The sequence below is a fragment of the Adiantum capillus-veneris genome, chromosome 12 (assembly GCF_014529385.1).
Source record: "Adiantum capillus-veneris isolate H3 chromosome 12, ASM1452938v2, whole genome shotgun sequence".
Lineage (NCBI taxonomy): Eukaryota > Viridiplantae > Streptophyta > Polypodiopsida > Polypodiales > Pteridaceae > Adiantum > Adiantum capillus-veneris.
In genome coordinates, this window is record NC_140942.1 from 131529342 (window position 1) to 131557323 (window position 27982).

Sequence of the window (27982 nt, forward strand, 5' to 3'; positions counted from 1 at the left end):
GGAGGTTGCTTTACGCACGGCTCAGTCTACTTGGGCTTTGGGCTGGACACTCTTTGTAGTCACACCTATCTTGAGGACGCTCAGATACTCCCCATCCAAGCCTGCCTCGAAGATAGCACGGTTAGTTGCTGCGGCAGCATCAGTTCTTTGTCGCTCCCCATAAGGATCGTCTCATGGAACGTACAGGGACTAGGTGGGCCCCAGTTTCAGCGTCAGAGGGGCCGACAGTCGACTGCGTCAAGAGCAATCGACTGCATCAAGAGCTTCAGCGATGCCTCGTGGGAAGAGAGATTGACCTTCTTATGCTACAGGAGCATCATCTGTGTGAGAGCCGCATTAGACGTTGTGGTCAGCTTTTGCGTAGACAGTATGAGACTTTTTGGTCAGCTGCATTTGGACTTGGAGGCATCCAGGGCGGGGTATGTATGAATATTGCGGATTCTTTGCAGCAGGCCACTGTGGGCAGAGGGATTATTGTGCCAGGCAGGGCTCAGTGGATCACTATGCAGGTTCAGGGTTGTCTCGTGGGCTTCTTGAACATCTATGCGCCCAATGTAGCGAGTGCACGTGCAGAGTTTTGGTCTCAGATTGTTGAGTCTCTGCCGCAGGCCAAGCAATGGTGCATAGGGGGTGACTTCAACATGTTGGAGGAACCCTCTGACAAGATTGGTGGTAGCCACGCTACTGTGCATGGAGTTGAGCTGGCACCTGGCAGCTTGGAGAGGTTTTGTATGACTGCGGGTTACAGATGTGTAGCAGCATTCCAGCTTTGTGCGGCCCCCAGACAGCCTGGCCTTCTCTCATTCGGACCGCAGAGTGGGAGGCGTGAATCTATCTCGGATAGATCACTTCTACACTAGTGACCACTTCTGTGACTTGGGTGGGACAGTTGGCATTCTGGCAGGGACTTTCTTTTCGGACCATGCTCCAGTGATCCTTACATTGACTGATAGACAGAGGAGGGAGAGCACGATGCTTCGCATCCCAGAGAGGGTCTTGCTTGATTGAGCGCTTAGAGAGCGATTGGATGCTCTTTGGACAGAGAGCTTAGACATGCAAGATTCTCCTGCTGACAGAGTGGCCTAAAGACTTGCTTAGCGTAGTCGACTTTTTCTCCAGGAGTCTTCGACTTGCTTGGTTGCAACGAGAGAGGAGGAGTAGCGTCTCCGACGGGGCATTGCTTCCTTGCAGAGGATGCAGAAGCATCATCCAGACAGTCCTTGGTTGAAGGAGCAGTTATAGCAGGCTCGCCAGGAGCTCGTCAGCACAGAGGAGAGGCGCCATGAGTTTGCTTTCCATCGACAGGCATCTCAGTGGACCTAGGTGGGTGACAGAGTAATAGGCGCTTTCTTTGAGGCGGTGAGACCTTGGCATTCGCATGCCAAGGTCAGTCAGTTGAGGAGGCCCGACAGGTCAGTTGCTTCAGAGCCAGAGGACATGCAGTTGCCACTGATTTCTACCGTTATCTACTGTCTGCAGAGCCTCAGTCAGAGCGTCAGAATGCATGCAGAGAGCAGGTGTAGGTACAGATGCCTTGTCTTGTGACTGAGGAGATGTGCAAGAGGCTTGAGCTGCCTCTTCAGCTAGAGGAGCTACACACGGCTCTTAGCACACTCCCCCGTAGTAGCTGTCCAGGTGAGGATGGCTTGACTCCCAGTTTTATTTTTGGAGTACTGGGACTTTCTTGGCTCAGATCTCTGTAGTGCTTTTCAGTACATACTGCACACAGAAGAGATTCCTGACAGCATGAGTGAGGGTCTGATTTACCTCATTCCCAAGGAGGGTGGCTCCTTGGATGAGATTCAAGAGTGACGCCCCATCACCATCCTTAACTCAGCCTACAAAATTCTTGCCAAGGCTCTGAGTTTGAGGATTCAGCCACTTCTAGAGAGCATTATACATGGGACTCAGACAGGTTTTGTCAAGGAGCGTAGTATCCTTGACAACATCTTTACTTTTTGGGAGGCTTCTGCCCTTGCACAGCTCCGCGGTGAGGATCTGGTGATTCTTCTTCACGATTTTGAGAAGGCCTACGACAGAGTTGACTGGGACTTTCTGGAGGGAACTCTATGCAGGATGGGCTTCTGGGATGCTTGGATCAAAGGGGTGTCAGTTTTGTACAGACGGACACACAATCGGGTACTTTTGTCAGGAGGTAGAGGTCATTGTTTCATGCTCACACATTCGGTCAGACAAGGCTGCCCTCTTGCCCCCTTCCACTTTCTGTTCTATGCTGAAGCGATGAGCAGGTTTTTGGTTTCATAGCAGGCTGGTTTACGTGGCTTAGCACTTTCTATTCGTGGAGATGAGCTATTGGACATTGAGTTTGCAGACGACTCAGCCTTGTACTTGGATGGCTAGGAGGCCAACCTACACAGGTTTGAGCAGGCTCTTGAGACTTCTGTTGTGCATCTGGCGCACTGATCAACTGGAGAAAGACAGTGGCTTTCTCGGTTGGTAGTGCTCCTATGCCCAATTGGATGCCAGGTGAGGGTTTCAGGTGGATTCCCCCAGGGACTGCAGGACGGTACTTGGGCTGTCAAGTTGGTTTTGACTTGTCTCCCGAGAAGCAGATTGCTCCCCTCCTCCTGTCTATCGGGAGGAAGTTGTTACATTGGAGCTCCGCATGACTTTCTCTGGCAGGCAGAGTTGTAGTGGCCAACCAGGTATTGTTGGCTACTATGTGGTACATCACTTCTTGTTGGATCTTCTCGAGTTCTTGTATCAGCCAAGTAGAGAGGCTGATCAGGAACTTCCTTTGGTCAGGGCGTGACATTGAGATGGCCCGGGCCAGAGTGGCATGGCAGGTCATCACTCTTCCTTGTTCTGAGGGAGGGTTGGGGATCATAGACCCAACACAGCAGAGCAGAGCCCTCCTTGGGAAGTTCATCGTCAGAGGAATTCTTCCAAGTGAGGAGACCTAGAAGGAGTTCTTGCTTCAGCGGCTTAGTGCTAGGGTGCCTCAGGCTGGAGGCCCCTGGCGACCCTCGATTAGATGGATTTTCACAGAGATGCACAGAGTTGGCTTGAGCAGGAGACTAGAGGACCACTTCGCTGTGAGTTTGCTCCGATCTTGGGAGCAACTGCGGCGAGGCCTGGAGTAGCGTCAGCCTACTTGCATGGAGGAGCGCCTGAGACGGCCCCTTGTTTGGAACCCCATGGTTAGCACTCAGAGAGGCCACTTGGTTGGTAGTCGACCTCATATTTCCTGGGGTCCCATGGCAGAGGGTCCAGCATGCTCTTTAGGTGATCGGTTACAGTTTTCAAGCTTGTCAGAGGAGCTTCAGGGCTTTCAGCTACAGGGCATGAGAGGGGTGCAAAGCATGTGTCAGGACATCTCAGAGGCAGTACCAGTTGAGTGGCTCACACCTCTCGAGTCAACAGCGCCCAGATGGATGGGAGCCTTCACGCGACTGGAGGTTCTCATCTCAATTCGGGCTTGCTCAGAGACTATACCCTCCCTGTTTTTTGAGCTACAGGGTGGGGGACGCTTACACCGAGTTGCAGTAGAGGGCCCACAGGTGGCAGAGTGTTGTTTTCAGAGGATCCAAGTGGTGGGCATCCGTGGGAGGACTTGTGTCATAGATCCCGACCCAGCAGGTCTTGAGACTCTGGCCACTGGAGACTGTGGGCTTGGGAGAGTTGTCCACTAGGCATTTGTGGGAGGACTTGTGTCATAGATCCTGACCCAGTAGGTCCTGAGACTCTGGCCACTGGAGACTGTGGGCTTGGGAGAGCTGTCCATTGGCACAAGTACAGTGGGATCCTGGAGAGTGGCTTTGGAGGGACCCTTTCTCCTGTGCAAACCACCCAGGTGTCCCTTTCTTTCAGTACACTGTTTGACTGGGACGTCACATACTGGCAGTGCAGAGAGAGGCTTGTCTTGCTGCAGCACCTCATTGGCAGGAGGAGGGTCTCACAGGTGAGTTCTTGGCAGCTTTTTGGGAGAGGTTGTGGGACTCCAGACAGCCGAGACGAGTCACTTTGTCCAGTGGCTGGTTGCACACAGAGCTACAGCAGCTGGGAGCTAGCTTGTACATAGTGGTCTCTCGGCGCATGTGCAGCTTGTGACCATCTTGTGGAGAGTCAGCGTCACTGTCTTTGGGACTGTCCTTTGGCACGGCAGGTGTGGCTTCGTGTTCTTCGACTGATGCCAGCTCTTTCCACAGCTCGGCAGTACACTTGGGGGGCAGTTGCTTGGTCCACTCTCACGGGCCCGACACTTCAGTTTGAGCTATCTTCCACCAGCAGGATGATAGTGATACAGGGGGGTCGACCTACACTCCAGCTTGCCACAGAGCTTACTTCACAGGAGTGGTGCAGTGAGAGAGAGGAGTGTTGGGAGCTCATTAGTGGCCTGACACTCTGGTTCATCAGGCGGGCCCGCTGCTTCCGCATCTTCGAGGCTCGCCGTGTACCACCAGCAGAGACTGTTCGGGATCTTTGGCTAGAGCTGATCCATACTCTCAGAGGATAGCTCAAGAGACTCCAAGGCAGCTCCGACCGCATGAGGGAGCGCAAAGAGGCTTTCCTTCGACTTTGGCGTCTTGGGCCTTTTTTCACCATGGTCCAGGGTGTACTCAGATGGCACTACCGGCCACCTGTGTGGCTTTTTCCTCCTCCCATCTCTTGATTTAGCCTCATTGTACATGTGCTGTTTTTTCATTGGTAGCCCTCTCTTGTAGAGGTGGTTGTGGCCCCATGAGCAGTTTCATTAACTAATAGAAGGATCTTTTTCTCAGAAAAAAAAAAAACATGCGAAACTTGTTGTTCCCAGCCAATGCGTTAACCCCTTTGAAGAACGGTTAGTCCATGTTACTTTCCCAGTTAAAGCATATGTGTGTCTTATGTCCGTACATCTCTATTTTGGCCGACTGAGTAGTCCAACTTCATCTAGTTCAAGTTTTCTAAACATCTTATTGTGTCTCTCAAAGATGACCAACCAGTGATTGCATGTGCGGGCGTGGAAACCTCTTTCTAGAAATACACTGCCAATGCTTAGGTATTCCATGATACTGTAGTGGTGCATATGGAGACCCTTATATGTAAAGAAAGAAAAAAAGAAAGATTTTAATATCGTCTTGAAAAGCCGAACTTGGCCCATGAGACAAATCAATGTACATATATGATACATCCTTTGTCATCCAAAAAAAAGGAAAAAAAGGGCCTATGAGACCAAAAGATTACATTGTCATATGATCCAAATGTCGAATATAAAAAATATAAAAGACTAAAGTTACAAATGCTAAAATATGAACAAAGAAGTGAGCCCATAGAGCCAGCTGGTGGCCTATCTGCCAAAGCGTGATCTTTCCAGAGGGCTGCCCTTGTATGTACCATCCCATAAGTTCTCTCATGGGCTGTTGCATCACACAGGGGGCCAGGACATGCCCCCTGTGTGACATCGAGCCTGAGACAGAGTTGCACTACACATGCCACTGCCCCGTCTACTACGAGATATGAGGCCGCTTCCATTGCTTGTTCAGAGAGGGCTTTGGACCATTCTCCAGAGTCATGCAGTACGAGGATCAGAGATGCTTGGGTTTGTTTTTGCTCGAGCTACGCAGACACAGAGAGAGCCTGATGAGAGGAGAGGCTAGCCAGTCCCAGAGACAGACAGATCACAGATTTCTTTAGAGCTGTCACTGGACACCCGGAGGAGTTACTACCACAGCAGAGCTTGTCGTCTCACACCAAAGGCACACTGATCAACCGAGCGACTGAGCTTGGAAGATCCAGACGCCCACGACTGCGGAGGACTACACAGCATCGATGGAGGCTGCAACAGAGGATTCGGATCACTTTGGCTCGACATGCACGACGCCCGGTCAGACTACTGACCATGGAGGAGATTGATGAGACCTGCCAGCGACCGATGCTGGATCTCTTGTGATCTAGCTATCCCAGCTAGCTGCTGTTCACACCTAGTAGTTTAGGATTCCATAGTATTTTATTGTGACATTTGTCATTTCGTTTTTGTCATTGTTGTCATCTTGTTACTTTGACTCTGACTTTGTATCAGATCCACCACATTGTAACTTTATGGTCTCATAGGTCACTTTGGCCTTTTGAAGACGTTAATATAACATTTCATTTCATTTCATTTCTATAATCACCTGAATGCTGTAAGGATAGATATGTAGGTGACGTGGTTTGTGATAGGTACGAGCGCCAATGCCTACTAATCTCTATTGCTCTATCTAGGAGAGTCCCATGAGATGAAAACTGATGTAGTTCTGGGATCATGCTGGGAGCTGCTGCTGTGGAGGGTGCCTTTGAATAGGTCCTTTGCAAGGGTGTGTAGAACTTTGTAATAAACCATGACTGTGTGTGTGAAGCTCCAACAAGAATAGACCAAGGCATCTTTGGTTAGCATAATCCATCACCATTGATAGAGGCCCAAATCCCTCTTTGAAGAGACAATGAAATCGCTCCTGCATCTTATAATATAGTGGGCACGGACATATGTTATGCTTCTTTGTCTCTGGCTTTAAGTTGCATAGCTAGCATATCCGTTGCTTTTGGAGTACCAAAGTGTATCTACGTGCCTCTATTTGCAGTTGAAGGGAGGAGGTATGAAGCTATCCTATCTCACATTGGAGTCATGCAAGAGGTGTATATCCATGTATCTCGGCCATTAAATAAATCCATCCTCAATAAGGTGAAGGAAATTCTTTTGGTAAAAGGCCATCTTCTCCCCCAACTCCATAGGAGGAGTTGTCACACGCACATGGCTCTATGTACCACATGGACATGCTACATTGATGTCCAAAGCCTATCTTGTGTCTAGCATTGTCATAGGCCTAGGGGATTATGTGCCAACAATTTTCTAAGGCTATTTGTAGGACTCGCGTGCCCGGAGACGTGTTGATAGGGCTCCACCTAATCCCTAGAGCTTGAGTTGTTCCCTGAGCGAAAGAGGAAGGATCAAAGCTCCACTTCATAGGGTGTCACCGGCGTGTGACTACTATCTATCCTTTTTGTTGATTTCTTTCTTATTATTTATTTACTTTAACTTTTTGGAAACACCCCTCGGGAAATCTAACTGCCCTGCATTGCATAGCTAGTGTGGAACTGTCCAGAGGGAGTCCAGGCCTGAGGGCAAGAGAGCACTAAGGTTGGACAAGGACTATGGTTAGCCAAAGTGGGGTCATTGACTAGCCAAAGTGGAATCCTTTGCTACAGAGGCTACATTTCAGTTCTAGATGTGGCCGCAGTGTACAAAGAGGGTCGGATGACCTAGCAAGATACAATGGCAGCATCTCCTAAAATTTAGGGAACTGCTATTTTGGGACCTGAAAATGTGTTGGCGTCATTACCTCCGGAATGACAAAGGGAACATTTTCTTACTCTGCTGTGAAGTCAACTGGGCAACCGGTTGGGAGATTTTTAGGCGGCAACCCCGAAACGGGAAAATGCTTGTAAATGTGCCAAGTGGCACCTTCTGGTGCACTTTCCTCGTGCAACAAGAAGTGGCGCTGAATTTAGGAGGAGGGGAGCTCATTTTCAGATTTTGTCACAGGTTAAGAGCTATGGAGTGCTTGCTTTCCCTCTTATGCACAGTGCGGTGCCAGGACTGATGCCCTGCACGCTACGCACTGCCCTCTCTCTCCCCTTTGGCAGTATGTTATGCCCCACTAGTGGGCTCTTCATTTGACCAATGTACAGTTGTGTGGGTTCATGCGCGATTGCCGAGGCAAGAGCCTCTTGCACAGGTACTAGATTAGCTAGCGGCTAATCCCCCGCAGGTACAGGTGATTCGGAGAGGTTTCACGCTTGAAATCTCGTTCGATTCAAAGGGCAAGTAGCCCTACAGGTGCGGGAGCTCGAGGACTTGCTACGGATGCGACCGGCACGCGAAACGGAGCCCGAAACAGTAAATTACAGCCTGCTGTGTATTTTTGCAGGTTTAGTTTGGCCCTAAACGGACCCTAATACCCTCAGGAGGTTTGGGGACGCAAGGGGACCGCTGTACAGGCGATCTGGCGCATTTTCAGGGCTGAAAACAGAGAATTCAGCGTGCTGCAGATTCTCGCCAGGTTTTGCAAAGTGCCCGTATGCGTCGGGAAAGTCATTTAATGCGTGGGAATACTGACCGTGAAGGGTTCTAGTACAGTTATGCTGCCGAAATCAGGCCAAAACAGTCAAAATTCAGCCAAGGTTGTGCGGGGCAGCTTGGAAAGAACCACAACGTTTATTCCCTCTTTTAAACAATAAAGAAATACCGAAAGGGGCGCCTAAGTTAGGGGCCAATCTGGTGTCGGTCTTCTCATACAGGTGCATTCTAGCATCTGTATCCCATTCCCCTCTCTTGTGTCATTATAGCACAGGTAGAATAGACGACTAATAATGGGTGAAAGCTAAATCAAGGTTTGAAGTAAAGTCTACCGCCCTTTTTGGATTGAACAGGCCGGTTTCATGGTTCCATCGACGGGATTAAATCACTTTTTCCCATAGAAGTGAGCCTTGGTCAGATTGGGCTTGAAGACACAGGGGATCATAGACCAGGGGATCATAGACCAGACACAGGGAATTGCAATTATGGCTGACAGACCAGATGATGTGACTGAAGAGGTTTCCTCTTCACAGGGTCAACAGACACATGAAGTGGGTGAGTCCTCAAGACCACCACAAACGGATGATGATATATTCAGGACCCAGTTGGCTACTGTTGTGGCTATGTTCACACAAGTAATGCAGAACCCGAGGTTTTTAGCCTTTCTGCAACCTCCTGTTCCGTCTCAGCAAGTTGGGTCACTGGATCATATTCAAAAGCCTGTTAAGGCTCGAGCACAGGTGATTCATACTGCACAGTCAATGGAAACACCTGTACACTTGACGGAGAACATGCAGTCTCCACAACCTGTGCCTAAGGTGCAAGAACAGGTGGCTGAGATGCCAGTCTTTCAAGCTGTACCAGTTCAGCCAGCCACTTTTCAGCAGCCTATAGCTGGTTCTAATGGGCAGGGAAGCAACCTACAGGCTATGCAACAAGTCTTCCCACCACCTTCAGTACACCCTGGCTATTTTGGAGGTGGATCGGTATTCCAGAGCATGGCTGGTCATGCACCTGGAAATCAGTTTTACACGCCAGGAACAGTGTTCGGGGGTGCTCAAAAGATGATGCCTAACCCCATGTACAGTGTCATGGGTATGCAACCAGGGTTTCAAAGCACTCAGGGCTGGAATTACAAATCAGCAGCCAAATATGGCATTTCCAGGTCAAGTTAATAGACACCAAGGAACACAGATGAACCCTAATAGTGTTCCCATGTTTCAGTCACTTCCATATGACAATTTAACGCCGCTGGAGAGGCCAACTCCGTACAAAGAAGATGGCAAAGGTGTGTCTTTCACGACCTTTACAGGGTTTGATGACAGGAAGAAGGCTCTCTCATTCTTCAAGCAGTTTGATAAGGCCTATGCAGGGGGAAACTTTACAGAGGCTTCAAAGGTCCGCAAGGCAGCCACTTTCTTGACAGGGAATGCGGGACAATGGTGGACAACTTTATTGCTTCAAGGGCAAGCTCCGTCCACATGGATTTACTTCAAGCAGATTTTTGCAGCAGCATGGTTATCTGATGACTTTGAAGCAGATGTCATGACAGAATGGCACCACTTGCAGAAATCTGGATGATTACAATCGGAAGTTTTGGAAAGCTCTACTTCCAGTAACTTCCTATAGGTTTGTGCCATTGACAGAACAGATTGAAAAATACTGTTGTGGCCTACCTAAAGGATTGAGAAAGTACTGTACGAAGACAAAAGTCACTACTTTGACACAGCTCATTGAGGTAGCAAACACTGGCAATGGTTTGCTCAAGGGAGAAGATTGTGAATTTAACACTGGCGTCAAGGCAGGATCAGGCAAGAAAAATTCAGCCAAGAAGCACGTTCCCAATGAGGCTCCTAAAGGGACTCAGGAGTCAGCTAATGCAGGGAAAGATAAAGCTACGGCTGAATCAGAAAAGGGACCAGCAAAGAAATGGAAAAGACGTTTTCCTCGCAAGTCAGAAGAGCAAAAGAAGGTCCTGAGGACAGAGAACAAATGCTTTATATGTGAGCAGCTTGGCCACATTGCTTATAATTGTCCTACAAAGAAAAGGCCAGCTGATTCTGATGACAAGGAAGACGAGAAAGGAAAGAAGCCCATGGCTGGTCTAGTGCCAGATACGGTGGGCGACAAGCCAAATTCAGATGCAAGTGAGCTTTGCAGAGCATGGGGAAAGGTTAGGGATCAAACAGTGCTTATCTTCTTTGATCCAGGTGCCAAAACCAACTTCATTTCCCAAGAATTGGCTTCAAAGTTGGGAATCAGACCTGAGGAGATGGGGTATACAGCAGAGGCAGGTTTGGCATGTCCTGGCCATACAGAGGCTGTGACACCCATCATTGGAAAGTTGCGCCTACATATCCAGTCCTATGTAGATGCTGAAGAATTTTACATCATGCCACTGGACGGATGTGATGTGTTGTTAGGTTTTCCTTGGTTGTTTCATGTACAGGGAATCATGGATGCCTACAACAAAAAGATCACTGTACAGAGCAGGGGAAAGACTCACATTTTGGATGTAAAGCTTAAAGGGGAGTCTATTCCCACTGTATCAGCTTCTGCTATTACTTCTGTAATGAAAAAGCATCTTTCTGCGTACTTGGTTTTTGCACGTGAAGTGTCAGATTGTGATGAATCAAATTTATCTGAGCTAGATAAAGAAAGGTCAATGTTTTTACAACAGTATAGTGACTGTTTTTTCGATTCATTACCGTCTCAATTACCGCCAGAGAGACCGAGGACCATGCGATAGATTTGGTGCCAGGCAGCAGCCCACCAAATAAGCCTCCGTACAGGGTTAGTGCGGCTCAGCAGAAAGAGATAATGGGCCAAGTACAGGAGCTGTTAGAAAAGGGGCTGATTCAGCCCAGTTCATCTCCATTCTGTTCTCCAGTGTTGTTGGTGCAGAAAAAGGATGGCTCATGGCGTATGTGCATCGACTACCGTGCACTAAACAAGAATACCATCAAGAATAGGTTCCCTATACCTAGAATTGATGATATTATGGACAAATTAGGAGGAGCAGCTATGTTTAGCAGGATAGATCTAAAGAGTGGGTACCATCAGATCCGCATTAGATCAGAGGATGTGCACAAACTGCTTTTAGAACGACGTTTGGCCTTTACGAATTTTTAGTGATGCCCTTTGGTCTCACAAATGCTCCTGTTACGTTCAATAGGATGATGGACAGAATTTTCCATCCACACCAACAGTTTGTTGGTACATTCTTTGATGACATGATAGTCTACTCAAAGAATGAAGAGGAGCATAGGCATCACTTGGCCATTGTGTTCAAAGAGCTACGCAGTCATAGGTTGCTCATCAATGCAAAGAAAAGTGAGTTTTTTCTGGAAGAGATTCACTTTCTGGGACACATTGTCTCAAAGGATGGTGTCAGAATGGATCCTGCAAAAGTTGAAGCGATCAAGTCATGGCGAGATTTGAAGACGGTGCATGATGTCCGAAGCTTCTTGGGACTATGCTCCTATCACAGAAGGTTTATCCAAAATTTCGCTGAGATTGCTTCACCTTTACATGCTCTTCAAAAGAAGGCAGTCACCTTTAGATGGACACAGAAAGAGATTTCAGTTTTTAATCTCTTAAAGGAAAAGATGACTTCAGATCCAGTCATTGTGTTGCCAGATCTTAGGAAGTCATTTGTGGTCCAGTGTGATGCCTGCGGTAGTAGCATTGGTGCAGTACTAATGCAAGATGGCAGGGTAGTAGCCTATGAGAGCAGAATTTTGCAAGGGCCAGAGATGACCATGCAGGTCTATGAGAAAGAGTTATTGGCTGTGATTCATGCACTCTTAAGTTGGAAACACTACCTGCTAGGTGCAGATTTTTTTGTCCAAACGGACCATCAGACCTTGCGATACTTCTTGACATAGACAAAGTTATCTGAGAAGCATATGCGATGGGCAAATATCTTGTCCATGTTCCATTTTCAGATTGTGCATGTGGAAGGCAAGAAGAACGTTGTGGTTGATGCCTTGTCAAGGAAACCACACATTTCAGCTGTGTCAATTCCTTATCATCATGAACTTGATGATATGAGGGAACAGTATGAAAATGATGAAGATTTTGCAAGGGTCTTCGAGCAGCTAATGCATGGACAACGTCATGAACACTATCTTCTCAAAGATGGGTTCATGATGATGCATGGCAGATTGTGTGTCACAAAGCCATTGCGACTCAAAGTTATGGAAGAGAGTCATGTCCCACCGTATGCAGGGCATCGTGGTATCGATGCTACAGTTAAAGAGGTTGAAACATTCTTCTACTGGCCTACATTGAGAAGAGATGTGGATGCCTTTGTGCGAGAATGCCTAATATGCCAAAAGGTCAAGTTTGACAGGCAAAAGGCACCAGGGTTATTGCAACCACTACCTATTCCAGATAAACCATGGGAAAGTATTGCTATGGATTTTATCTTTGATCTTCCGAGAACGCAGACAGGAAACGATGGTATTTGGACCATTATTTGCAGATTTAGCAAACAGGCTCATTTTATTCCTGTCAGGAAGAAGATAAAACCAGATCAGATGGCACGCTTGTTTATGAGAAATATTTTCAAGTATCATGGCATGCCACAGTCGATTGTTAGCGACCGTGATCCACATATGACAAGTTTGTTCTGGAGAGGCTTGTTTAAGAATATGGGCACAACGCTCAAATTCTCTTCGTCATTTCATCCTCAAACAGATGGGCAATCAGAAGAAGCAAATTCTATTGTCCTAGATCTGCTGAAGTGTTATGTGTCAGAGCATAAAGGAAAGTGGGAGCAGTATTTGCCATTGGTGGAGTATGCATACAATAATACTGTGCATTCATCAACTGGCAAGGCACCTTTTGAGATAGTTGAAGGTGGCAAGAAAGTTCCTTCCATACTGCATACAAAGGACAAGATATTTGAAGCAGATAAGTATGTACAGGACATGGATGAAATGTACAAGAAGGTCAAAGTGGCCTTAGAAAAGACTCAGGCAAAGCAAAAGAAAGCAGCTGATCGTCACCGTCGTGAAGTGGTTATTCACTTGGTGATTGGGTGCTTTTACGCTTTGAAAAGGCAAGGTTAAAGAAGATGAAGGGCAAGGAAAGACTGTTTCCAAAGCTCAGTATGCGTTACTATGGGCCTTTTCAAGTGTGCGACATAATCAGTGATGTTGCATATAGGCTGAAATTGCCTGACAGTCGGAAGATTCACAATGCGTTTCATGTGAGTCTTCTCAAACCCTATGTGGGTGATGTGCCAGAAGATCTGCCAGCTAAAGATCAGCCGGAAGTCGAGGAACTTGACTAGATCTTGGTCCCGGAACAGATTTTGGCACACAAAGAAAGGAAAGTGAAAGTCAAGATTGCTAGGCGTTACTTGGTAAAGTTCAGAAACTATCCACCAATGGATGCTAAGTGGATGGAGAAGGTGAACTTGCAGAGTCACCAACTGTGTTATCACTTTACCTTGAAGCCTTTGATTTGCAACCTACCTTGACCCCTTGAGTTTCAAAGCTACATGGATTGTCAGTGTGACAATGGCTTCTGAAACAAATGATGTACATGGTATTTAATGTGAGCTCAAATGAAATACCTGTTACATGAATGTTAGAGCTGTACAGATTGTCAGTTTGGCAATTGCTCTTATGGAATGTCCAAAAGTTTGGTTAGTGCTATAGAAGTGAGTATTTCTTGTCAGTTTGTCAAGGATACAGTAATTGCTTCTATTGAAGAGTACATGTGTAACTGCATTCTTAAACTATCGGTTTGGGTATGCTCGAAAGTGTTACGGGATCCAACGTGTACTATAAGACAGTGGCAAAATGTGTAGCTGCCATTTTGTCATTGGAAAGTTAGTGACTCAAAGCAATGGCAGAGTGCGAAGCTACCATTATGTCATTGGGACAGGGTTCACACGCAGGCAATACATGTGTCGACGAGGTGTTGAATACACAAGGATTGACAATGAGCATGTATGTGTCGTACCTGTGTCGACAGGTGTTGAATACATCAGTGTTGACTAGGAGCATGTACGACATAGATGCAAACGAGGACGTTTGAGATTTCAAGAGGGGGGTATGTCACCAGCGTGTGACTACTATCTATCCTTTTTGTTGATTTCTTTCTTATTATTTATTTACTTTCACTTTTTGGAAACACGCCTCGGGAAATCTAACTGCCCTGCATTGCATAGCTAGTGTGGAACTGTCCAGAGGCAGTCAAGGCCTGAGGGCAAGAGAGCACTAAGGTTGGACAAGGACTATGGTTAGCCAAAGTGGGGTCATTGACTAGCCAAAGTGGAATCCTTTGCTACAGAGGCTACATTTCAGTTCTGGATGTGGCCGCAGTGTACAAAGAGGGTCGGATGACCTAGCAAGATACAATGGCAGCATCTCCTAAAATTTAGGGAATTGCTATTTTGGGACCTGAAAATGTGTTGGCGTCATTACCTCCGGAATGACAAAGGGAACATTTTCTTACTCTACCGTGAAGTCAACTGGGCAACCGGTTGGGAGATTTTTAGGCGGCAACCCCGAAACGGGAAAATGCTTGTAAATGTGCCAAGTGGCACCTTCTGGTGCACTTTCCTCATGCAACAAGAAGTGGCGCTGAATTTAGGAGGAGGGGAGCTCATTTTCAGATTTTGTCACAGGTTAAGAGCTATGGAGTGCTTGCTTTCCCTCTTATGCACAGTGCGGTGCCAGGAGTGATGCCCTGCACGCTACGCACTGCCCTCTCTCTCCCCTTTGGCAGTATGTTATGCTCCACTAGTGGGCTCTTCATTTGACCAATGTACAGTTGTGTGGGTTCATGCGCGATTGCCGAGGCAAGAGCCTCTTGCACAGGTACTGGATTAGCTAGCGGCTAATCCCCCGCAGGTACAGGTGATTCGGAGAGGTTTCACGCTTGAAATCTCGTCCGATTCAAAGGGCAAGTAGCCCTACAGGTGCGGGAGCTCGAGAACTTGCTACGGATGCGACCGGCACGCGAAACGGAGCCCGAAACAGTAAATTACTGCCTGCTGTGTATTTTTGCAGGTTTAGGGTTTTGGCCCTAAACGGACCCTAATACCCCCAGGTGGTTCGGGGACGCAAGGGGACCGTTGTACAAGCGATCTGGCGCATTTTCAGGGCTGAAAACAGAGAATTCAGCGTGCTGCAGATTCTCGCCAGGTTTTGCAAAGTGCCCGTATGCGTCGGGAAAGTCATTTAATGCGTGGGAATACCGACCGTGAAGGGTTCTAGTACAGTTATGCTGCCGAAATCAGGCCAGAACAGTCAAAATTCAGCCAAGGTTGTGCGAGGCAGCTTGGAAAGAACCATAGCGTTTATTCCCTCTTTTAAACAATAAAGAAATACCGAAAGGGGCGCCTTAGTTAGGGGCCAATCTGGTGTCGGTCTTCTCATACAGGTGCATTCTAGCATCTGTATCCCATTCCCCTCTCTTGTGTCATTATAGCACAGGTAGAATAGACGACTAATAATGGGTGAAAGCTAAATCAAGGTTTGAAGTAAAGTCTACCGCCCTTTTTGGATTGTACAGGCCGGTTTCATAGGGCCTAGGGGATTGTGTGCCAGTAAAAACAAGCCTTGGTGTCCTCTAGACCGCCACTCCTGGTGTCTACCACGTGCCACTTACCAGGCAAGATTCCACCTATTGTGAACCCAAGACCAACTGTAACTGCCTGCCCAGTGCAAGTGACACCGTAGCCTTGCTACAAGTTGCCTGCCACAAGGCCACTCACCGTCCTGGAGAGTGGTAGTACCTACTCCGAACTCAGAAGGTTACCCTTAAACTAATTCCATTGAAGATAGAAGCAAATTGAACTCAACACTGTCACAATAGACTATTGCCACACAACCGATGTGTAGCATGACAATTTCCACCAATTCGTACATTCCATGCACCCACAAGTAGATACATATGTGGCTAGATAGGGCGAGGGCTGGGTAGGTAGTGGCGAGGCTGTAGGTGGGTGGATGGGGGCGAGAAGGCGTGGGTAGGGGCTAGAGATAGACATGGGCGAGGAGTGGGTGGGTAGGGCTAGAGCTAGATAGGGGCAAGGTGGAGGTGCGTAGGGGTGAGTAGGGGTCAGTACGGGCTAGAGCTATATAGAGGACATCTCCAGACATCAAGATGGGCGCCTATAGTTATGTTCGGCTAGTGTGAACATGGCTCTTTGGTTATGAAGTCCTATAAATAGGACTTGAGTCTCATTTGAGAGACATCTTGTGTGATCACCACACTTGGACTCTTGACCATGCTAGTGTGGGTTCGGTGGTATGGGACACCGGCCCTTGTGGCAAAGGCCAGCCCGCTTGGCTGCAGGCTCCCAGGCTCTGGGGTGAGCCCGTATTGGCTCTATGGCTGAGAGGTGATCTTGATATCCGCTCACTACGTTGGAGAGGGGGAATGGGGAACACACCCGACACACACGCAATGGCCCCTATATAGCTCAGGGTATTCACAGCACCCCTGTCCTCTCGAAAAACACTTTCAAAAAAGACGATTCACACTAGCAAGGCCTTGCGTGCACTTCTCCCAACGCACACATGCTTTGCACAATTCTCCAACAGCGATCACACCAATATTGCTCGCTTCCAGCTCTTCCACATCTCGACATCTCTCTCTCTTTCTCTCTCACACACACAAGGGGCCTGGGGGCGCACACGCTCTCACACATATCGGCACCACACACCCTGGAGACGAGCAAAGAAGAAAGGACGACGCCAAAATCGACAATGACAGCTTCTCCTTCAAAGAAACACACCACATACAAAATCCATATGGCCTGCTCTTGCTCGCACCATGGCCATCACCTGCTTCAAATAGAGGGGCATACACATCCCTCGAAGCTCGACTCCATCGGCACACACTTCGACGGAAAATCCACCACTGTCTTCGCTCGCGTAGTAACTCCTCCTCGTGGAAGCCCTCGTTGGCTCCCTTTTCTGCAGAGCACTCGCCGTTCCAACCCGCTTCACGGACGATGCTTCACCATGGCGTGCCGGCTTTGACCGCCGAGCGCATGAAAATCTTCCTTTTCCTTCTCTCCCCAGTCAAAAGAAAAAACCCTCCTCGTCTCTTTTTCAAAACCGCTGCCTCTCCCTTTTTTCACTTCACCTTCTCCTTTAACAAGGGAAAAAAAACTTCTTCTTTGAGCCATAGTGCCGGGCGCTATTGCCTCCTCACTCCAAGCCTTTTTTTACCCCTTTTGCTTTTGAAGCCTTCATTTGACTTGTGAAAAAAACTCAAGCCCACCCTTTTACCTTTTTGAATTATAACCAAGGGGCTCTTAGGTTCCGTTTCTTATGCACTCGGTGCTTACAACACACACCAGGCTTGCCATATGAACTTTTCGACCACATCACATGGAAGCTTCACTTGCCGGTCCCAAAATCCTCGTGCTTCCCTACAACTCCGTACCATGGCCTCGAAAAACATGTCCAAGGACGGGGAAAACCACCCGATCCCTTTTCGCCATCACCGCCTTCCAGCTTGAACTGGGCCCATCTCGATGCCCATAACTCCGATCAGCGAGCCGTAGATTTCTGCTGACTCCCCATCTTGCATGCGATTTTCTAGAATCCCAACGAGCTCAAAAAAGTCCATGTCAATGCGCCTACCACGTGGCCCGGTGAGCACATACCTGACCCTTGGTAAATATTCCACAGGCCATAACTTGCTTGTTTGAGGCCCGATTGACAATCCAAAAAGACTGGCATGCTTCACAGCTTGAGCTTTACAAGCGTACCCATTGATCCCAGTTTTGGCCACCTGTCTGTACCTACCCTGCCCGTCGGGGATCTGCAAAGCAATCTATCTTCGAACAATCATAACTTTCACACCGGGACTCCGTTTGAGGAGCCGTCTAGACCAACTTGCAAAGCATCTCGAAGACCATATTCTAGAGCACAAAATCAGCATTTCGGGCACCTTTACCTGCTATCCCACCTTGACCATTCTGGGGCCTTTTTGACCCAAAAAAACACATTAGACATTCATTTCCACCACGACATGCTCGCCCAGGGCCTTCATTCCTGCTTTAGCCCTTTGTCCCGCACCTGCTAGCACCCATAGCTGGGCATAGAGCGCGTTCTCGCACAGACCGACTATATAACATTTCACATCATCTCTCTCTCTCTCTCTCTCTCTCTCTCTCTCTCTCTCTCTCTCTCTCATTGGCAAGAGAGCGCTTAATAGTACTCCAGAGAAATTCTACTTATCAGCCTATATTAGAAATCCCTTATCTATGAGATTCTCAAGGAGAAAGCACACCTTTTCTCTTCGATCTTGTGAAATGCAACAATTTGACATGTAAAAATTATGGATTTTAATGATCCCTTCTATTCAACGATGCTCTCATGTGTATGATTATCTTTCACAATCTGATCTTTGCAAAGATGAGGAATTGGTTATACTAGATGGGAGTATGCATGGCCTCTCAGCTCCAAGGGATGAATCAAATTTTGAGCAGTAACAAGTTGCTTAGGTACCCATACCTTTTTATATCTGATACTTGTATTTTTTGGACCTTTGGAGGATGGATGACCGGTGGTGGATCAAGCTTGGCTACTAGTCTTTCCTTCATAGATTTGGGTGAATATCGTGATTGACTTCGACCTCACTTAGACAAACTTTGTAGTGTGTCTTTTGGCATCCAAATGAAGTTTGGTTCAATTCTTGGTGTATCCTTTGATATCCAAATTTTTCGTTTAGGGGAGATTGGGTCGTGAATTGGACTAGTTGTTCGTATATGATTTATGGTTTGTTTTGGTGAGATTATTTCAAGTTTTTGATGTTCATAAATTATATGGGGTATATGGTTATTCAACCCGGACCGTACACGTGGATATGAATAAAGTGGCTTTCTTTTCGTGGTACCGTTTGTTGCATGAGTCCCATCACCTATTTCTACCACCACTATGTTTTTTCTCTGTTTTCGTTCAAATTTTGCATTTTCGTAACTATGTTTGAAAATAATGAGATATTTTTCTTCACCCAAAAGAAAAAAACTTTCCGTTTGGTGCAAATCATCAACCTCGTGGATTGAGGTTTCCAATAATTAGGTGGCATGATTTGGTAACGCATTCAAATTTTGGAGGACAGAAATACTCACATATTGATGCTTTATCTTGGAGAGTACGACTATTATTTAGTCAGTGAAGGCAGCAAAGCAGAGGAGTGCACTGATAAACTCTTGGTTCACACATCTGATCTTTGGCAAGATAAGGGGCATATCCCAAGTGGGGATACGCACCACCTCAATTGCTTCCATTTCGACTACTCGATGATTTTCTGCACCAAGATGTGTTTCTTGGCTCAATGTACACTTCATAGCTTACATAAGCTTTATGTGCTCAAGTTTTTCCAGTTTTGAGTCACAACTTTGTAATTTCATGATTCCATCTGTGTACAGTGTGTAATAGTTAGTTGATGTGGGGATAGGTAGAGCAAGAGGCTGGAAACAAGAGGATGCATGGGACAAGGATTTCACCCACACCTTCCGAAGGATCTCCAGGTGGATATTATCCTTTGGATGAAAATGATCGAGGAGTTCTAGAGGATTTCATACCATCATCAACAAAGTCCACCAACCCTGTTCCAACTGGTTATTCTTTACCAGCCAATGTAGGAATTTGCAAGTTTTTAATTTTTTAATTGGTTTGTCTCCTGGATAGATTCTGTTTGAGAATTGCCTACACCCTGTCTAAAACGAAACCAGTAATGACATACTTAACTTAGTTGGATGCATGAAAAGAGTCCATTCTGTTGAGCAACATATGCAGCAATAATATGATACCATTCTGGCTTTTATATTTTCCTACACTCACTGTTTGCCTGGGTTTTGTGTTTTATTATGAAGACCCCTGTATTTTCTGGCCCCCTCCACAGTAACGGACTCTCACTGGAAGGGAATGCTCTTCCTGAAAGTGCTCTTAGTTCACCAGAAGTTGGAAATTCGAAGAATTTAGAGGCTCTCTCTGCAGTTAGTGACAAGGTGGCTCTACAAAACGATCAAAAAAGTAAAGATCTAATTCTGCCACAGGTAGATGCACCTAAGGGACAAGGTTGACATCCTGTGAAATCAATTATCTGTTTGCTCTCATGTAGTAAGCAGCTGTTCTTTGCAGGTCAGTATGTACGATGGAAGCGGAAAAAAGTCCCAAGAATCTTCAGATTTACAAACTCAGGTTGACACAGTCTTGCTTGGCTATGACTCTAGAGGACATGCAGAGTCTCAGCGTGCCTGTAATCATGCCGCCAGAAAACAAAAGAATGATCCCCTCAGCCTGTCTTCTCAAAACAATATGGGAACCTCTATCGATGTAAAAGCCACAGCATGCGACGAGCACTCTGGTCCACAGAACAGCAATCCAGCATCTGGATTGGTTGACAGTTATTTCAATTATTTTGGATGTCTCTCGACCTTGGGGGGGCTCCAAACTGGAGTGCCTGGCCCTACACATGAGCATTTACCGTATCCTACTTCTCCTTGGCAGCTAATGCAAGCACCTTGCGTGAACCACCCGGCAGCATTTGCAGCGGCAATGGCAGCTGCCACGTGGGCTATGAGAGGTAGTGGGCCCAATTTGACTCAATCAGTGTCTCCTGAACATTTCAAGGCGGCCGTATTTGCAGCTGCATCTGCCTCTTGGTGGGCATTGAATGGGCTTGTGCAGCACACCCACAACCCACTGACAGGTGGAGCATTTAGGCCATCAAACATGCACACTTTTGCTGATAACACAAATATACCCAAGCAACGAATACTTGAAGAGCCATTTTCTGGAGCAGAAGAAAAATCTGCACTGCCCTCATTATCTCCAGAAAAATTGTTTTCTGAGAAGATGTCTTGCAACATCCCAGCCCAGCATCCCAGCCCCTCAGCAGATGACCTTGATATTCGAGAGCACACAACAGGAGAGGGCTCTTCAAGTGGCTCTAACACACCAGCGCTTTTGTCTAACTCCAGTGAGCAGGACATTCCTAGCCTATCAGAAAATGACATTGACGAAAACATTGGTCTGTGTGTCAATGATGGGCGCAAGAGAGCATTTGAAGCACTCAGTGGAGAAGGATGTATCAAGCTAAAAGCTAAGAACTGTGAGAGAGGACGGCCACAACCGAAAGATTTTAGACATGGGGATCATGATTATGGAAAGCGGTTGAAGAGCTGTCATCATGAGGCGGAAGTTCGGAAGGAGGTTTCTTCACAGGTTCTCTTTGATCTACATACCTATTTTTGCTTGTAGCAGTTGTTCCTTGCAAGCGTGTACTCCTCTCTCTAATGATCACAAAGAAGACTCTGATGTGTGTGTATGTAACGATAGGCTCATTGTCACAAATCTCAAATGCTAGCCACTTCACCTTGAAAGTGCAAAGCGCATTGCATGGCTCTGGTACCATGTAGAAACAAACCATGCAGGGAATTCTGGCTGCAATTAATTCTAGACTAAAAACCTTTTACTTTCGCAGGGTCGCAAGGCTTTTGAGGCTCTCTTTACTTGTAGAACACTGCCTCAAACATTTAGTGCAGAGGCAGAGAGATCGAATGTCACCTTCCTTAGAGGAAAGACAGTGCATCAGACAGTTCCAGATTTTCTGGAAGGCTCAAGTGCCTTTCAAGCAGAGGTAATAACACACAATGAAGCCAATTCCAGTGAATGTAATAATGAACCCAAAGCCACTTGCCTTCAAGCCTCTATTACATGTAGTGACGTGGATACTTTCAGAACAAGCTCCTCTCTAGACAGCGGACAAAGGGCCACTATGTCTGGATTCATTCCTTATCAGAAATCTGCTGCAAAGTCAAGATCTTGTTTACATTTAGCTGGAACTGGCTTGAATGTCTCTAAATAATGGGCTAAATATCAAAATTCCTATGTAAATTACACCAATGAAGGCAATGGACCTGCAAAAGTTATAAGCCTCGTGGTAAGTTGGGCTAGAGTTATTAAAAATTTCAAACATCAGTGTTTGATAGAATAGCCTGCATCTTTTCTGTCTCGAGGTTATTATGAATCTCTCTCCTCCCCTCCTCTCTAAGTCACACGGGCACAATGGTCGGGGCAGTATGATACAGTCATGTAAATTTGGGGCAGATCCGTAAATTTGAGTGTGAAATTAAATTTGGATGGCATCACCCCTCGACCCATCATCCTTGGGAGCCCAATGCCCTGACCACTCCACCTGTGCACCACATTTAGAAATATATGGGAATCGGGTTGACGTCATAAATCCACGGCGGACCCATGTAATTCAGGAAATTTGGGTGTATGGGCAGCATTTTGTAACTGTGTGCCAAACCAATGATTCGATTTCACCGGCAATGGACAAAATGATGCTCGCACGTGGTCCCCTCCCACCATGCCTGCCTCACTTAGAGAGGAGGCTTTGTCAAAATTACGCCATGAAGACACAGCAATGTCAAATACAATCTAAAAGGTGTAACACATTGAGGCTGGCAAGTGGGCTAGTTCGTGCATTTCTTCGGAATATGTCACGTATGTCACTAATTGAATTGTGCTACCTTAACCTAAAGAGAGAAGCCAGCTAACCTGAGATGTCAGGCCTAGGGTAAGACCGGACAAGCTAAGGACCAGGACAGAGTCATCCGGTCAAGGGGGTCCTATTATTAGCGAGGCAGGGTCTATATAGGGCATGGTCGGGTGGAGAGTTGCAGCATCTAGTCCTCTCAATCTCACATTGGTGTCACAGCTTAGGAAAAAGGAGAGCTATGGAGGAGGGAAAAAGCACGGAGCACCTTTACATGAGATTGAGCAAAAGTTATGGATGACAAAGCTTCAATATGATGCACCATTGGAAACTAAATGGAAAGCTTTCAAAAAAGTTATTTGTTCTTGTGTCAAAGAATGCTTTGCCATAAAGCATCTCCAGGATATCAACAAAGATATATCACGCAAAAAGTGGTTTGTTAAAGAATGTCAAGATGCTCGAAACTCCTTGATTAAAGCTTGATGCAACTATGGGTAAAAACAACTATCAAAATTATTTTCATGCATACAACGCATTGATTCAAATGAAGAGAAGAAGATGGGAAGTAAAGCAACAACTTTTTCAAGTCCAAAAAAAAGCATATGCACGTAAAAGATTTTGGAGAAACTTGAGAGGTAAGCGGGTTGAGAATTTTGATAACTTGAGTCTTGTGGATATGTACACACATACACAATTATATGAGCAAGCAAATGTTGAAAAAATGTCATTTTATGGTTCATCCCCATGTATGCTCTCTTTTTTACTATTGAGGATGTTGCGATGGGCTTGAAAAGTTGGTTACTCACAAAATGGGACATCTTTAAGGTATCAAGTCGGAGATGATCAAATGGACGAGAGATTTTACCCATGAGTGGATGTGTGATATGTTCAGCCTTGCACTTCAACATGGTATGTCTTAAGATTGGAGTACTACTTGGGTTAAGCCTTTGCATAATGGAGGGGATGTAAAAAATATAAACAATTATCGTACTATAATGATTCGGTCTCTTATGGCAAAGTTGTTTGGGTGCATAATGAAGATGAAATTGAGTAATTGGGATGAAGAGAATAACAAGCATGCAAAAAGACAAGAGGGTTTTTATCGATGCTATAGCACCATGGATCATCTTGTCACTCTTCGTGTTCTCATGGAGGAAAATCTGTTGAAAGGCAAGCGATTGTATTTTTATTTTGTGGACTTTAAGAAAGCTTTTGATATAATTTCACGTAACAATTTGTGGAGAAGGATGGAAGAACTCCGAGTACCAAGTGAGTTTATGCTTGCAGTTTCTCGAATCTATGAGAAGGTGATTTGTCAATTGCGCATGAGAAGAGAAATTTCAAAAAAACTTGTAAGCACTATTGAGGTTAAACAAGGATGTCCGTTGTCACCAACTCTCTTTGGTCTATGCATCGACCAATTGGAACAAATGGTACTTGACTTTATACAAGAAGAAAGGCATTGAAGAGGTCACTATTTGCAATGCGGTAATCATGCTTTTGTTGTATGTGGATGATGTAGTGTTTTTAGCACACAATTTAAAAGATGCACAAAAGCTTATGGTTGTCCTTGAGAACTTTTGCTTGTATAGTGGGATGATTGTGAATGAATCCCAAACAAAGGTTATGCTTGTGAAAACCAACCATAAAGAGAAGCCAGGCATTGTGTACAACAATGATACACTTGAAGTTGTTGAGAGCTTCAAGTACCTTGGTCTTGAGGTTCCGTCCAATCACAAGTGGCATGAATGTGCTATGCGTCATTTGGAAGCGGGAAAGAAAGCATATTATGCGTTTGAGAACATGTGTAATGTGGAAAGCATCAAGTGTTTGGTTCTCAAGAAGTACATGCATTGGTGACACAGGTTCTTCTGTATAGAGTTGAGGTGTGGGACGGAAGCTTCTCGAAGTCTACTCAAAAAGAGTTTGAGAATGTCCAAAAGCGTTTTCTTAAAAACTTCCTCCAAGTTAAGACACAAACGTCATATATGCTCCTACTTCTTACGTTGGGATCTCTTCCAATTGAGGTTATGGGCATATAACTTTTGATCCATAGGTCATATTTGACCTCTGAGGACGATAATAAAATTTATCTATCTATCTATCCCTCTGGACGAGCTTGGGCCGTGGACAAGCTCTTTTGCAAGGAAGGGGGAAAGACCGTGGGCATGGCTCCTCGATTACGCTGAGCCGAGGAGATCGAGGGCTGCGGGAAACAACCCTATGTCGGGTGGAGCTGCCAGTCGACCTACTCGTTTGATGCGCGTCGGGCTGAGGGCAATTTTTCGTTGTTGTGTCACGCTCGTCGGAGCACCATAGGGTAAAGGCTTGGCATCGGGCTGCTTCGCGCAAGATCTGTGCCATCGCCATTGAGCAGGTTCACATTGCTTATTTCTTTTATTTTTGGAATTAAATGGGCGTCCTAAGGGTGCCCTCAGATCACGTTAGTGGTTTTTTCCGCAGCGATCAAAGGCCATGCATGGTATACAGAGGGCATGAATTTGCAAGCAAGGGCTGCGTCAAAAGCATGCAAGGCATGCAAAGTGCGGAAATACTGAAAAGCATCATGTTTGTTGCAACAAAGAGCTTTGGCAAGGCCGTCTCGACATGACTTAAAATCGGCAAAGACAAGACCGAAGTCAGAAAAGATAGGTTTTTGGAAGATAAAATTGTGTCGGCAAGGTCGAGTCAACATGATTTTCGGCAAGGCCGTCAAAATCCCAGTCCATGGATTCGAAAATCCAACAAGAGCGGCCATGGGTCGTGAGAGTTCTTCGTCCTTCAAACAAGATACAAGTGCTTGTGTCCAACACGGCCTAGTATCATGAGATTTTTTGGGGGTTATCAATTCTGTTTGCTTTATGTTTCTATTAGCCTATACAAGCATTTGTTTGAGCTAGTTTGCAGGCCATTCATGCGAATAAGGTCATGTAGTGCGAGCGAACTATCCCAACAAGGGTGGTAACGGGTATTGTATTTCCGCTTGCTTTAGGGAACACTACGAGCTAGGCCAAGGGCCCTTGAGCTCAAATTGCGTGGGTGCGACTCTCAAGGAGGATGAAGATCCTTAAAGTTATTTTTGAAAATTATTTTCGTGTACATATAAGGTATTTGTGCATCCGAGAAGTTACCGCCCAAGGGGTGTGTATGAGCTTGTCGGGCATGGTTTGATTGTCATTACAACAAGGCTGTTATTAGACTTGGCAACCTCCATTAAGCTGCATGAATTGGCGAGCAAAGCTCAACGGCATACCACAAACCTCAAGTCCAAGAAGTGGGATAGGTTTTTATTATAACGATGTTCTTATTTGAAGCAAGGCTTCCATTTTATGTATCTCGTATAGTGGCTTTCCAAGTTGATAATAAGCTATAAGCATACGGACTTGAGAACACCTTGTGAGTATATATGGATGGTCTTTCAATTAATGCTAGTATGCATCAAGCCAAGGGGTTTTCATTGCCTGTTGGAATCCATGGCTATGAGCCAGAAGGACTCCAAGTGGACATTTATGCCATAGAGTCAAACAACCATACTACAGAGGACGCTACATTCCAGTATCAAGGGCGGCAATTGAAGCAAGGCTAAGCAAGTTCCAATTTACAATTTTGAACTAATCTAGCAGAAGTTTTTATCATGCCAACTTGACAAGCAAATGTTGCTTCGATCAAGCAGACTTTAATAATTTGATGAAATCTGATAGCTACCCTTCTTGGGCTATCTCTTTCAGTATTGAGTAATGTGCGGATTCTCAAAAAGATGTACGCTTCGGCAAGGCCGATTTTGTCAAAGCTCGACAAGGTCTATTTTCTTTTGATTTGACATTTGTGTGTCAAAAGGAAAACTTGTTCGCTATGAGCACTCAGGATTCGTATTGTATCATCTTTTCGATGGGCTTCTGTGAAGCACGGCTTCACTTCAAGACACACTACATGTAAGCTTCCAAAGTTTGGAATATGCTATTAGTATACGGACTTCGGGAAACTTGGCACAATGTCTATCTGATTTTTTCTTGGAGCTCAGTATGACCCAAGCCACGATGGTATGTTGGGTACATCCAATAGCTCCAAATTTTTTGCATATACGGCTACGAGCCAGCTTCAAGCAAAGACAACCACTCTCAAAAAGGCAACAAGGTTAGTACATTTCAAGTTATAATTGTTTTTTTCTGTAATTTAACCTTTGATTTGCAAAAGATTCCTCTACTGCACAAAGCAAAGTGCTTTGTCAGCCTTCATGCAAAGCAAGGCTTCTATCATGTACCATGGTACTATCCATTGACTTCACATCACGGATAATGGTACGCATATTTTGCACTAAGTGGGTATAATCTCATAGTTTGCGTTTGGCAACGACGCACTCTGATGTATCCATGCATGTGTAATCATGCAACGCACGTATGGCAGTAGCTCACAAGGTTGAGACTGTCATTGAAACCAAGGACTTATCAATCTATTTTTCTCATGTACATGCATGGCATGCGAATAAGATGGGAGAACGTCTACTCTATCATTGTTTACGCTTCCATAATAACATCAGCTACTCTATCCAAGAAGATTTGAGACTAGTAGATGGGTTTTTGATCGTTGTATACATATACAACGGTGAGAACTTTACATCATTGGCTCTATGCACAAGGTGCAGCCAATCCCAATGATGGTTTTTATGGATAGCAAGTAGACATGGACTAGCCATCAACTAACCGATTCATGGGAAGACATGAATAGATTAAGAGAGTCTCTGTGCAGGTAATCTCTTGTATAAACACCTTAGAAAATCTACTATGACTATTTTCTTTGGGGGTCTTTGACATTTTTTCTCCTCTATTCATGGAGGAAGAGGATTCTCTTTAACTTAGTTGTGAATAAGGTTTTGAGTGTAGAAGATTTGTTGCTTAGTTATAGCACTGATTAAGCCTCTATGAGTGGTATTTTTCAGGGTGTGATCTCGCTAATACACAGGGAAAACCACACAATTGGAGAATGAAATATATTCCCACTTGAAGGAACTTTGCAGAGAAAAGAAACTATAATAAACACCCATACAACTATTGTCAAGTTTACCCACAGTAAACAATGATTCTAAACTCCGTAAACTCTCGTTAAAAAAAACAATGAATATATTAAAAGTCATGTGGCTTATAACTAGTTATTCAATGCATATACATGTAAATGGTACCAGAACCTACGATCTTGTATATGAGCAATCTTCCATTGGGATACAAGTTCAAAAAACTCCCAATAATATCCTCAATAATATGTACAATAGGGGGGACAACAAGAGACTTTAAGCTGTGTCATAATAATCAATATCTAATTCTCCTAAATGATTTTCTCATATTAAACTGATCATTTAATGTGGGGAAGTGCCAAGGGAGAAAAAGCTAGAATATTGGTTAAGTTAGCAGACCGGCCACAGTAGGGATCCAAAGGAGGGAA

The 27982-nt window shown here is 45.6% G+C and overlaps 1 protein-coding gene across 6 annotated transcripts in view; it reads left to right on the plus strand.

The window, feature by feature from the left end:
* The window catches only part of LOC147446517 (uncharacterized), a 107350-nt gene extending 85314 nt beyond the window's left edge, over nucleotides 1–22036 (plus strand). For 5 of the 6 annotated variants that reach the window (XM_086525737.1, XM_086525734.1, XM_086525735.1 and 2 more), the window contains 4 exons: nucleotides 19496–19678; nucleotides 19914–20096; nucleotides 20182–21267; nucleotides 21527–22036. In XM_086525737.1, the coding sequence (XP_086381863.1) occupies nucleotides 19496–19678; nucleotides 19914–20096; nucleotides 20182–21267; nucleotides 21527–21910 (1836 nt within the window). In that variant the 3' untranslated portion in view covers nucleotides 21911–22036. Of the gene's footprint in view, nucleotides 1–19236; nucleotides 19375–19495; nucleotides 19679–19913; nucleotides 20097–20181; nucleotides 21268–21526 lie in introns of those variants that run through there. The other variant, XM_086525739.1, reaches the window with a different exon arrangement.
* The last annotated feature ends 5946 nt before the right edge of the window (nucleotides 22037–27982 follow it).